This window comes from Chionomys nivalis, chromosome 7 (assembly GCF_950005125.1).
Source record: "Chionomys nivalis chromosome 7, mChiNiv1.1, whole genome shotgun sequence".
NCBI lineage: Eukaryota > Metazoa > Chordata > Mammalia > Rodentia > Cricetidae > Chionomys > Chionomys nivalis.
Window position 1 is genome coordinate 68,043,781 of NC_080092.1, and position 13,812 is coordinate 68,057,592.

Consider the following 13,812-nt stretch of genomic DNA (forward strand, 5'->3'; position numbering starts at 1 on the left):
ATGCACATACAGCAGGGTGGGGAGACAAAGAATTTTTAAAAGATAATCTGAATTAAGCAAATGGCAGTAATTAAAAACTCAAAGAATTATTACATCTGCATCTTCACTGAAATTTTCCTTGGCAGGAAATATATTTGTAATGTAACATGAGAATCATAAAATGGTCGCCATTAGCTACCAACCTTTATGTCATGTTTGCTAGATAATGGCACACTGATATACTGATAGTCAAACTTCTCCTACAAATCTGCCTTGACTTCCTCATCTGTAAAATTACTTACTATAAAGTGCATATATTTTCTGCAATGGTTAAAGGAGGAAACAAATATGAAACAGTGCCTATGTATACTGTAGTAACAATAATGTGCACTAGAGTAACAATAATGTGCACTGAGTAACAATAATGTGCACTAGAGTAACAATGATGTGCACTGAGTAACAATGATGTGCACTAGAGTAACAATGATGTGCACTAGAGTAACAATGATGTGCACTAGAGTAACAATAATGTATACTATAGTAACAATAATGTGCACTATAGTAACAATAATCTTTACTATAGCAAACAGTGCACTATTGTTAAAAGGGCGGCAGTCAGTTTGGCTGCAGACAATGCTGAGTGTCACAAAATTTACAATTTTAACATCATCTTACACAAAGATACTTTTATTTACCAATCCAAATTAGAGAATGCCCTGAGCAAAGGAAGTTTTCCCCACTCCCTAGACAGGGTCTTGCTAATGTAGTGATGATAGCCTCAAACTTCAATTCTCATATTTCAGCCTCCCAAGTTCTAGACTAGACTTACAAGCATTTGCTATCAAACCAGACTTGAGTTCTTTTTCTCTCCCCCGCCCCCACTTTTGTTTCTGAGACGGGGGTTTTTCTGTGTAGCTCTGGCTATCCTGGAACTCACTCTGCAGGCCAGGCTGGCCTCAAACTCACAGAGATCCACCTACCTCTACCTTCTGAGTGATGGGATTAAAGGTGTGCACCACCACTGCCTGGCTCTTTTTCTTTTTAGTAAAAAATTGTATTTGAGGCTGGAGATGTGGCTCAGTTGGTAAAGTACAAGTCCAGCATGCCCAGAGTCCTGGCCTCTGTTTTCATTACCACCTGAAACCAGGGGCAGGGGTGCAGGGGAGAGGAGGAAGGGACAGCCTGGGCTATATGAAATGTGTAGACGGAAGTTTCTGTCCCTCCCAGTCCCACAGCCATTCAGTCCCAAATAACACAAAGGCTAATATTAATTATGAACTGGTTGGCCTATTACTCAGGCTTATTACTAACTACCTGTTACAACTTAAATTAACCCATAATTCTTGCCTATTCAAGCCATGTGGCTTGGTACCTTTGCTCAGTAAGGCATTCTCATTTTGCTTCCTCCACAAATGGCTGGTGACTTCATCTCTGCCTTTCCTCTTCCCAGAATTCTCCTAGTCTGGTTGCCCCACCTATACTTCTTGCCTGGCTACTGGCCAATCAGCATTTTAGTAAACCAATACAGTGACAAATCTTTACAGGGTACAAGAGCATTATCCTACAGCAGAGATGCTGTCTCAAAGTACAACAACAAAACCACCACAGAGTCCATGGGCTGGGGATACAGTTCAGTTGGCAGAGTGATTTCCTAATGTGAACCGAGCTTTGAGTTCAATCCCCAGTACCACAAAAACCAGGAGTGGTGGTGCATGCCTGTAACCCCAATATTCAGGTGGTAGAGGCACGAGGATCAAAGGTTAAATATTATCCTCAGCTACATAGCAAGGTAAGGCCAGTAACAATGTAATAGTCTTTAAAAAGAAAAAAAAAAGTACTGATGATAGCTCAGGCAATAAGGGTGCTTGTCAACCTAATGACCAGAGCTCCACCCTAGGAACGCTCATGGTGGAAGCTGAGAACTAACTACCATAAATGATTCTCTGACCTCCATGTAACCTCCAAACACATGCTCACACATATAACAAACAGATAAATGTAATCCTTTTACACTAGAAAGGAATAACTCTACTGGGAAGAAAGATTTAGAATAAAGCCTAATAGTTGAGTTGAGAAGTTAGGGGAAAAAAAGCTGATTAGGTAAAGAAGCAAGAAGAGCATCCAGGGTCTGCAAATTCAATCAAGATCATTACAATTAGTGCATAGTTACTGGCCAAGAACACAGGTTAATTGAGGTTAAGACTAGATGAGGGGTAACCAGGAGCAGTCTTAGGTAGGGCCCTACAGACTCATCAAACATGTTGCTACAAGTTGAACACACTGAGATGTGTCTTAAGCAGACGGAAAAGTAACACTCTGAAGAATGGAAAATTGTTTGGTATTTTGTAGCCGAATGGTAGCTTGGACCAGGCTGGTGGGAATGGAGGCAGAACATTTTGTTTTCATTTAGAAATGAAATTAAAAGATTTCTAAACAAAATAATTAAAATGTTCCATCTTGCTTCTCTATGGTAGTGTAGAGAATTTCTGAAATGGCTCCCTAAAGATACACTGCTCTAAACACGGAAACCTAGGAACATGAATGAGACATTACTCCATGAATATGTGCTTATTATGTTGTGCTATTTTTTTTCCAGTGTTGGGGATTGAACTCAGGGGTCCCATACATGGAAGATAAAACTATCACTGAGTGAAGCCTCCAACCCCAGCATTTAAAAAAAAAATATTGAGTCTAAACTAAGCACACAGTTTGCTATGGGAGTCACTGGCCACCAGCACAGAGGCAGGCAGGTCTCTGAGTTCAAGGCCAACTTGGTCTACAGAGGGAGTTCTAGGACAGCCAGGGCTAATCAGAGAAACCTTGAGTTGAAGAAGAAGAAAGAAAGAAAGAAAGAAAGAAAGAAAGAAAGAAAGAAAGAAGAAGAAGAAGAAGAAGAAGAAGAAGAAGAAGAAGAAGAAGAAGAAGAAGAAGAAGAAGAAGAAGAGAGAAGAAGAGAGAAGAAGAGAAGAAGAGGAGGAGGAGAAATAATAAAGAAAAGATAAGAAAATGAGAGACTTATCCAAAGGATGATCATCAAAATGTTCTCAAAGTTTGGAATATATAACATGTTCAATAGAATTCAGGTTAATTACTAAAAACTCACTAAAAAATCATATAGAACATGATGAGAGATGAGGGAAGGTGTGTGAAATATAGATGAGGCAAAATTAATATGCTCAGGCTGGAATAGATATACATACAGAGAGAGAGAGGGAGAGAGAGAGAGAGGGAGAGAGAGAGGGGGGAGAGGGAGGGAGAGAGAGAGAGAGAGAGAGAGAGAGAGAGAGAGAGAGAGAACACTATATATTGCCTGCATCTTAGAGGGACTTTGAACTTATGAACACTGTTGAAACTGTAAGACTATGGAAATCATGAAGTTAGACCGAGTATGTTTTGCATTACTAGATAGATCACAAGCCTATGGGAGCAGGAACAGAAAATTATGGTTTGAATGTAAAATGCGCACCATAAGCTCATGTATTTGAATATTTGATCCCCAGCTGCAGTGCTGTTTGGGAGGTTGTGGAACCTTTTGGAATGGGGCCTAGTTGGAAGACACAGGGGTGTAGGAGCAGGGCTTAAATGGTTATTGGTAGCCCCAGTTCTGGCCCAACATTTCCATTTCCTGATTTGTCCAGATAGAACGTGCCATACCTAAAACTCTTACCACCATAGGCGACATCCCATCCACCATGCCTCCCCTTACCATGAAACTAAACTAAATCTTTCTCCCAGGTCGCTTCTCTTGAGTATTTTGTCTCAGCAACAAGACAAAATACACACACACACTCAAATATATGTGTAGGGAAACACACACAAGGTGGGGCAGCAGATTTTGTTTTTTTATTATTATTATTGTTCTTTTTTTATTTTATTTATTTATTTATTATGCATACAATATTCTGTCTGTGTGTATGCCGGAAGGCCAGAAGAGGGCACCAGACCTCATTACAGATGGTTGTGAGCCACCATGTGATTGCTGGGAATTGAACTCAGGACCTTTGGAAGAGCAGGCAATGCTCTTAACCACTGAGCCATCTCTCCAGCCCCTGGGGCAGCAGATTTTGATACAGGGTATGATGGTGAATCTGTCAACTTGTCAGGGTCTGTGAGGGAGTTTCTAGATTGGTTTAAATGAGATCAGAAGACCCACTATGGACAGCACTATTTCATAGGCCGGAGTCCCAGAATAAATAAGAGAAAGAAGGGCACCAGCAATCATTTTCCTCTGCTTCCCGACAGTGGATGCAGTGTGACTGGCTTCCTTATTCTCCTGTCCCAATGACTATAGACTACATTTCCCTATGACCGTAGACGACATCTCCCCTATGACCGCAGACAACATCTTCTTTATGACTGTAGACTATATCTTCCCTGTTACTGTAAACGACATCTCCCCTTGACCGTAGGTGCATCACATCTTCTTTATGACTGTAGACTATATCCTTAAACCATGAGCCAAAATAAACCCTCCCTTCCCTTGTCTTGCTTTTGTCAGATATCTTGTCAGTGATGAGAAAAATAACAAATGCACAAGGTCTTGGTATTTTATGGTCCAGTTTAGCTAAACTCATCATCCTTCTGCCTCAGTCCCCACAGTACTGTGGTTACAGACCATGCCTGTCATTGTTTTGTCTGCAGTGCTAGGGATAATCTTACACATGCTACACAAGTGTTTAACCACTGAGCCACTCTGCTGACCCTGCCCCCTATTTTTTTTTCCCTTTGGGACATGGTCTTACTCTACAGCCCTGGCTATCCTGCAACTCACTCTGTAGACCAGGCTGGCCTCAAACTCAGAGACCCATCTGTCTCTGCCTCCTGAGTACTGGAATGAAAAGCATGTGCTGCCAGTTGTGGTGGCGCATGCTGGTAGAATTTGCTAAAGCAGGCAGAGGCAGGAGAATCGCAAGTTCGAGGTCAGCCTGGGCTACACACTTAAGAAGAAAAAAAAAAAAAAGCATGTGCCACCATGCCCAACCCATACATTTCTTATATACCAATATTACATAATCTTTTAACTTGAATTTTAGTTAATTGCCGAAACACATTATTTTTTAGAAAAAGTATATGTAACTAAGAAAAGGATAACATGTTTTATTCTTGTGTTACAAAGTTCAACCTTAGACTTTCAAAAAATTATTTATTTGCATGTTGTGGGGTACACAGAAGCCAGAAGAAGGAACCGAATCCCTCAGAGATGGCGTTGTAGATATTTACGGAACACCTGTCTTGTTACGGAGTGCTGGGATTTGGACTCTGGTCCTTATGCTTGTGCAGCAAGCTCTCAACCTAAGCTATTTCTCCAGCCCCTAATTGTTGCAAAAAAATTAAATTATTTGTCCATTTTATGAGAACTAAAAATTTAATACAGGACATAAAATCCTTCAATCTATTTAATCAAGCACAGGTAAACCACACAGTTTACAATGCCCTGAAAATTAGAGAAGATACACCACTGTTCAACCTCTCAGCTTTCAGGTTTGCCATGAAATCAGCTGCATTCAGAGCAAATTACCAATCTCCATAATTACAGCAAATATTAATAGCACTCATTTCTTTATTTTTTTCTTGGCACTACTGGGAATTGAATCCAATGTCTTCCTATGCTAAACAAGTAATTACCACTCAGCTACATCCTCATACTCAGCTCCTGCTTTTTAGAAGTTTGTAGTCTTGCTATGTATGTGTCCTTAAACTTACTATAGCACAGGCTGGCCTCAAACGGGCCATCCTCCAGCTTCCATCTTCAGAATGCTGGAAATTACAGGGATGTACCACCATGCCTGGCTTAATTTCACATTTTGCATACAATAGATTTTACCATTTTTTCCTTCATTCTCATGAATTATTTTAGGTATACCTAACTGTGAAGGTCGAATGGTGGAATTATAAACATTAGTTTCTCAAAAGATATGAATGGAACATGAGCGTGCAACAAGGAATGTGCACTGAGTACTCTGGAAGGGCACACAGAAGAGACGCTCAGTTCATTATAGATGTGGGGATGATGAGGACAGGTTTCCTAAAGGGACTGGTAGTAAATGGACACCTACACAACACACAAGAGATTAGACTGGCCTTGGATGGAGCATGAGATGTCATCATGGTGGGGCATTGTAAATGCGCAGACATTAGGAGAGGATAACATACTAATACCTTAGTAGTCTGCAATAGCTGCAGTGCGGTTGCTACAGTGGGTAGAGCGGAGAGGGATTCCAGAGCTAAGGCCGATGAGGGAAGATGGAAAGCCTCACTGCCTTCCATCTGGAGACCAGTGGGAATAACAATTGGGTTTTGCCTAAAAAGAGGTCCAGACTCTGTCCCCAGGTCTAGGAGGAAAACTTTAAGTCCCCAGAATCCCTGATTACATAAAAAATATTCTTAAATGCAAATGCCAATAAGAATCCTGAAAACCAGGACTTGGGTGAGATTCTTAGATTGTCAGTACTCTGAGCATACGTGATACAGAAGGTAAGACCTCCCTGAGCGGAGGAATGCTTGACACTCCACCTACAGTACAGTGTACTTCTTCCTTTGGCTGGCGTTAATCCACAGCTTGTCCTTGCAACAAATTATATCCATAGTGGTCAATGAGTTCTATTTGTTTTTCTAGAGAATTGTTGGATTTGAGGGTGGTTTTAAGAAACTCTCAAACTTGCAGCTGGTCTCAGAGATGAGGGCAGTCTTATATGATCTCTTTCTTCTAAACTTTGTTAGAATGCTGTCTTTACAGTTGGGATCAGAAGTCTTGGATTGACTTGGAAGTTTAGGACTATGCCCTTAACCTTGCAGTTTAGTTAACATCAATTAAAGGTAAAAATGTCTAAGCTGTGGCTGGCAAGATGGCTCAGAGGATACAGAAGCTTGCTGCCATATCTGATGACCTGATCTGAGTTCAGTCCCTGGGACTCACATGATAGGAGATAACTCCCACAAGCACGCACACATGCACATGCGCGCACGTGCACACACACACACGTAAATATTTATATATACACATATATATACTAATTTTTTTAAATGTTTTAGTAAAGCACTTATACTATATCTTTATAAATCTATATAATCTGAGCCTGGAGAGATGACTTGGTAGTTAAGAGCACTGACTGCTCTTCCAGAGGACCCAGGTTCAATTCCCAGCACCCACATGGTGGCTCACAACTGTCTGTTAACTATACACTAATATATATGTGGTGCACCAATATATATGTAGGCAAAGAACACATACACATAAAATAAAACTTTAAAATGAAAGAAAAGCTACGTAGTCTAATCCTAGAGTGGTAACAGTGACTACAAAGGGGTAAATCAAGTGGACCCGAGACAACAAGGACAGTGTGAATAGGAAGAGACGTGTTTGTGAGATATTTCCAAGGCTAAATTGACAAATCAAATGTGAGGGGTCAAAAGAGAAACCAGGGATGGATTCACTCCAAAGATTATCAGGCTTCAACCTATGCAATCCCCAGCAACACATGAAACAAACAAAACACAGAGTGCCAGGTTCTGTTTTAGTTTTAGGGATGGAAGAGGAGGCTGGGCGTTAAATCTGAGAAGCCTTTTAGACATCTAGGTAGAAGTCAAAGCATGGTTGGAGGCAGAGCTGGGAGCCATGAGCATAACCACAGCAGCCAATCATGTGGGTGAACGATATCAACGAAAAATATTAGACTTGAAAAGGTCTAATACAGAACATCAATATTAAGAAGACAGGCCGGGTGGTGGTGGCGCACACCTTTAATCCCAGCACTCGGGAGGCAGAGGCAAGCAGATCTCTGTGAGTTCGAGGCCAGACTGGTCTACAAGAGCTAGTTCCAGGACAGGAACCAAAGCTACAGAGAAACCGTGTCTCCAAAAAAAAAGAAAAAAACGGATATTTAAAAATTTACAGGGCTGGAGAGATGGCTCAGTGGTTAAGAGCACTGTTTGTTCTTCCAAAGGTCCGGAGTTCAATTCCCAGCAACCACATGGTGGCTCACAACCATCTGTAAGGAGGTCTGGTGCCCTCTTCTGGCCTGCAGACATGCACACAGACAGAATATTGTATACATAATAAATAAATAAATAAATATTTGAAAAAAATAAAAATTTATAGCAAAGCAGCAGCTTCAAAGGCTAAGAGAAAGACTTGGGAACTATGATTAACACTAAGCTGTATTTATATTACCCTTTTTGTTTATGTAAACTTTCTCCACTTTTTGGTGAACACATTTTTTATAAGAAAATGTTTAATATTTGAAGGAGTGATATAGTTTTCATTCATGTACTTCCCCATGTATATACACAAAAATGAAACAAAGGTGAATGACTCCTACCAATGTCATTCATGATTCAACATAACTGGATTATTAGAGTCTATAACCAATGATTTTGTTTTCCAAACCATTCTTGATGTGCTATCTTCGATGCTACTGCAAACCATCTGGAACTACTTAACTTTGCCAGCCTGCTGTGATAGCTCTCTCCGCCTTGGGAAGCCTGTCCCAGCCGAAATGAATAACCAAGAAAACAACTGCTTTGAAAATGTGATAACACGCGGCTTTCAAATAAGACCAGCATATTTGTTTCTCACGAATCAAAACAAACTGATCCTTAGTATTGTATTATATTGTTGTTGTATTGTACTGTACACAGTACTGACATTAACCTATACAAGTAACCTCATACTCTGACATTCAAATTGAACATGATATTAGTTATAATTTTTTATTGGAGAATCAAAGGCTCAGGAGATACGGCTCAATGGTAGAACAGATACCTACCAGGAAACAAAGAACCCAGGCATGGAGGCACACCTTGTAATCCCACTACTTGGGAAATGGAGGGCAGATCTTTTTCAAAGGTGGGGGGGGTTGTTGACATTTTAAAATTATCGTTCTTTCAAAATGTTACATGCTGTTTGTATATAGCAGAGTACACCTATGTACAAATCTTCTAAGTTGAAGTTTAAAGGTAAGAATTTTATCCTAAGAATTACTCTAAAAAAACTTTCTAGCCAGGATGGTAGCCTATCTGTTTAAGTCCAGCAATTACGAGCCAGGCAGGCAGGCAGGCAGGCAGGCAGGCAGGCAGGCAGGCAGGCAGGCAGATCTCTGGAAGTTCAAAGCCAGCCTGGTCTACATAGTGAGCTTCAGGACAGACAAGGCTACAGAACAAAAAACCCAAATCTCCCCCCAAAAGTACTCACTTTTATTTTATGTATGTGAGCTGTATATATACTACATTGATGCTTTGTGCCCACAGAGGACAGAAGAGGGCACTGGATCTTCTGGAACTGGAGTTACAGCAGTTGTGGGCCATTGGACATGGGTGCTGGGAACCGAATTTTAATCTGCAAGAGCAGCAAGTGCTCTTAACCACTGAACCCTCACAACTTCTAAGACACTTTCAAGTTCCTAAACCTTCATTCTTTTCTTATCTATGTAACTGTGTTGTTGTTGTTTTGGGGTTTGTTTTGAGACAGGGTTTCTCTGTGTAGCCCAGGCTGTCCTAAAACTCACTCTGTAGATGAGGCTGGACTTGAAGTCAGAGATCATCCTGTGTTGGTGTGCACCACTATCAACCAGCAATCTAGATAACTGTTTTAAGTCGCTCTGAATTTACCAAGATTAGGAATGATAGCTATCTGCTGTTCTTATTCTAATAGTCAAGAGAACCAAATTTTGGGGGAAATGTGTTACTATATCACACTTCTTAAAGCAACATTTCAGTCAGGCAGAAGCAAGCAGGTCTCTATGAGTTTGAGACTAGCCTGATGATCTACATAGTGAATTCTAGGCCAGCCAGGACTACACAGTGTCTCAAACAAACAAACAAACAAAAAAATAAAAAGGTAAAATTTCAAACCAGACATGGCCACACAAACCTGTAATCCTTGATCTGGGGAAGCTGAGGCAGTGAAATCAGGAGATGAACAACAGTCTGGGCTGTCTTTTAAGACCATGTATCAAAATAACAACAGCAACAAAATAAAAAAGCAGAGTAGAAGCTGGGTTTTTTTTTTTTTAAGATTTATTTATTTAGGCCAGGTGGTGGTGGCTCACGCCTTTAATCCCAGCACTCAAGAGGCAGAGGCAGGTGGATCTCTGTGAGTTCGAGGCCAGCCTGGTCTACAAGAGCTAGTTCCGGGACAGAAACCAAAAAGCTACAGAGAAACCCTGTCTCGAAAAATCAAAAAAAAAAAAGATTTATTTACTTATTGTACACTGGTGTTTTGCTTGTGTATATTCTGTGTGAAGGTGTCAGATTCCCCAGAACTAGAATTACAGACAGGTGTGAACTGTCATGTGGGTGCTGGGAATTGAACTCAGGTCCTCTGGAAGAGCAATTAGTGCTCTTAACCACTGAGCCATCTCTCCAGCCCGAAGCTGGGTTTTTTGTTTGTTTCTTTGAGACTTTCAATCCCCTTAGTAGCAGATAGATTTCTCAAATACTGACAGGAAAACACACTAGACATAAACTAGTATCAAATTCAGTGCTAATTTTTTTCTACAGTCTTAATGATCAAATTGGTTAACCTAGTCCAAATTATCAAATTAGGGCTGGGGTTATAGCTCAGTGGTGGAGCATTTGGTGAGCATGCATAAGGCCTGAGTGAGGCTCAGCTCCCAAAACTGGTGGAGGGGAAAAACAGCTGAGAGAAGTTGAAGGGGAAATGTGTGTGTGTGTGTGTGTGTGTGTGTGTGTGTTTCACTGTGTTCGGGCTATCCTGGATCTCACTCTGTGACCAGGCAAGCCTCTAGCTCACAGAAATTGCCTGCCTCTGCTATGTTAAAGGTGTATGCCACCACCACCACCTGGCTGAGAAAATACATATTTTTAAGACTTCATTAAGTATTTGCAGTCAGAATTTCTTTTAGGGACTGGAAAGAAGACTCAGTGGTTAAGAGCACTTCCTGTTCTCTCAGAGGACAGGAGTCGGGTTCCCAACATCCACATGTAGGCAATTCACGCTTATTGGCCTAATCTGGAGGATTCTAGACCCCTGGCACCTGTACTCACGTATACATACCCCTACACGGACACATACTTTAAAAAAAAAAAGAATTATTTCTAAGAACTTCCTCTGATATTTAAAAAGTCAACATCCCAGCTATGCCAAGGTGTTTTGAGACTCAGCAACTAAGCTGGAAACTGTTGGAATCATTTGTACACGACTTGTTTTTCCCCAGATCTGCACAGAGGCAGTAATCTCACCTGTAAAATGAAGGGCCTGAATAGAAAATGACCTAACTCTTTAATAGAGTCAGCATAGTAATCTCACCTGTAAAATGAAGAGCCTCTTTAATAGAGTCAGCTGGTCCTGATTCTTGTGACTGTCTTAAGCTTTTTTTAAAAAAAGAATAAAACCTAAAAATGTCATTACACATTTTAAACTTTTAACCCACTAAGGACCTTAAAGATACTTTACACAAACAAGCCAGCCATTTTATCTCTGCTAGCATCGGAACAAAATATGGTACAAAGTCTGACCTTACGTGAAAAATCTCTGATTTGAGGAGAAATAATACTTTCTTACTTTAATTTTGCTAGTTTTATTTCAATTACAAGCTTCTACTCTCCATTGGTGATCACCTTATGATTTTAATCATTTTTCTAATGTATACGTACATTAAAATTAATATTGTTTTCTATTCACATTAAGAAAAAAACACCCACATCTTGCCATCTCATTTTGTACATCTCATCATGTACAGCTCAATTTTAAAAGCCTTGAAATGTTCAGGACTGTCCTACATTAATGACAGACTAGGGGAGCATTCGCTAATGCTTAACCTGTGTGTCCCTTCTGGAGGTGCATATGTAAAGATTAAAACTGTCCAAATAGTACTAGTCTGAGATAAATTCCTTCACTTTGGTAAACATTTCCATTATATTGTAAGCAGAAACTTGAGTGTCTTTGAATAGCGTATAAAAACCGGCATTTTGTAGGTCCTTTTCTTTGACAGTTTACAAAAGAACTACTCTAAACCGTTAATGCTGTTTACCCCTGGGTGGTGGTATTACACGCCATTTTATTTTCGCATTTCCCCAAAACACATTATTCCCTGGGTAATCGAACATTATTGCAAAATTAATTGCCAGATGGTTTATAAAGTGTGGCATCCACACGGTCCAGTTCTACAGATCTGATCTGCTCAGTGGCTTTTTCACTTTGAAGAGCAGCTGCTTTTAACAGGAGAATGGTTTGATCAGGTGTCTACGAGGTCAGCCGAGACCATAAAACAGCTTTCTTTTCCAGGCCCTTCTTTTCAGCTTTGGAGAAATCCAGGAAGTGGGTCTGAACTTAGCTGCAGTGACTCGCAGTAGTAAACTTTTTAGGTGGTCAGAGTAACACCTTTCATTACAACTATTAGCTGAATGGCAAAAGACTCCCGGCTCTCCAGTGTGCGGAGGCATTATTTTGGAACAATTCCGTTTGGAAAGAAACGCAATTGTAAACCGTTTCTATTTCAAGCCCATAAAAAGCAGAACTCGGATGAAAGGCAAAGCCTTGACCTTTCTATTTTAGACTTTCATCTGGGTAGCTAAGCCATCTGCTTTCCCCCCACCTCCCACCCCATCTACTTAATGGACTGAAAATACTGCACTTAATTGCAATTTTATCAAACCAGGTTGACTTTTCTACTTTAATGAATTACGACCGCGTCTTTTCACCTAAAGGCTTGCTTAGTAGGGTTTTACCCTTCCTTCCCAATCCCTTTCCACCTCTCTCAATTATGACCTGTCAAATGTCTATAAAGTATAATACTAGGCACTCGCGTAGGAAAGCCATTACAGAGCTTTTCATTTCAACCGTGAGGACCTGACGGAAAAATCTAGGGGTCTGGGCCACTCTTGGACACCGGGACGGTATTAGCTTTGTTGCGGTTACGCAGGAAGACACCTCCACCTCACAGTCCATAAAGGAGTCGCGCGTCCCCGCCGCCCAACAAGAAACGCAGCCCGGGAAAGGGCAGACAGACGAAGGTGGGAGGAAACCCCAGGAAGAAGGGCGCTGGGAAGAAAGGGGAGCCCAAGACGGGAGGGAAGACCTCCTCAGGAAGGAGCCGGGGAAGGGTGTGCGAAGTGGCCGAGAAGCTGGCCGAGAGAGCCGAAGAAGCCGGGCCGGGTGCAGGCGCGGAGACCCCGCCCGAGAGCCCCGCGGGGACGCGGGTGGCGGGGACGGGGACCCAGGCTGGCGACCCGGAGACGGCGGCCCACCCGCGGCCGAGCCCCGTTACTTAACTATTTGTAGAGCTGCTGCAGGCACAGGTCTAGGCTCTCGCCCTCCACCTCCTCCCGGGTGATGCGCTCCGACAGCGGGCGCGGGAGCGGGGGCAGCGGCGGCAGCTGGGGCTGCGGCGGCGGCGGCACGGCCGAGTGCCCCGGGGCCGCCGTTTCCTCCTCCTCCTCGCCCTCGGCCGCCGCCTCCTCCTCCTCCACCGCCTCCTCTTCGGGCTCGGGGTCTTGGTCCTGCTCCCCCTCCTCGGCCGCCGCTACTGTCGCAGCGTCCTCCCCCGGTTCTTCCCCCGAAGCCTCGGCCGCCTCAGCCGCGACCAGCTCCGCTTCGGGCTCAGGCTCAGATTCGGGTTCGGGCTCTGGCTCTCCGCCGCCGCACGGTCCGCGGAACTCGCCCAGGAACAGCTCCAGGAAGCGCCGGTAAGTTTTCTCCTCAGGGATGCAGCCCGCCATCGTTGCTCATGCCCTGAGGTCCACCGGGAAGGGGGTGGAGGATGAGCCCAGGAGGAGGAGGGGGCTGCTTCGGAGCCTCGCCTCCCGCTATGGAGGGGGAACGGCCGCACCGGCACCGGCGATCAGCACTGGGTTGCCTGGAGAGGGCTCCCGCAG

The 13,812-nt window shown here is 42.7% G+C and overlaps 1 protein-coding gene across 1 annotated transcript in view; it reads right to left on the reverse strand.

Annotated features, from left to right (window-relative positions):
- Positions 1 to 13,812, reverse strand: part of Ppm1e (protein phosphatase, Mg2+/Mn2+ dependent 1E) — a 147,173-nt gene extending 133,361 nt beyond the window's left edge. The window contains exon 1 of the mRNA XM_057775895.1: positions 13,211 to 13,812. Within this exon, the coding sequence (XP_057631878.1) occupies positions 13,211 to 13,656 (446 nt within the window). The 5' untranslated portion in view covers positions 13,657 to 13,812. The remainder of the gene's footprint in view (positions 1 to 13,210) is intronic.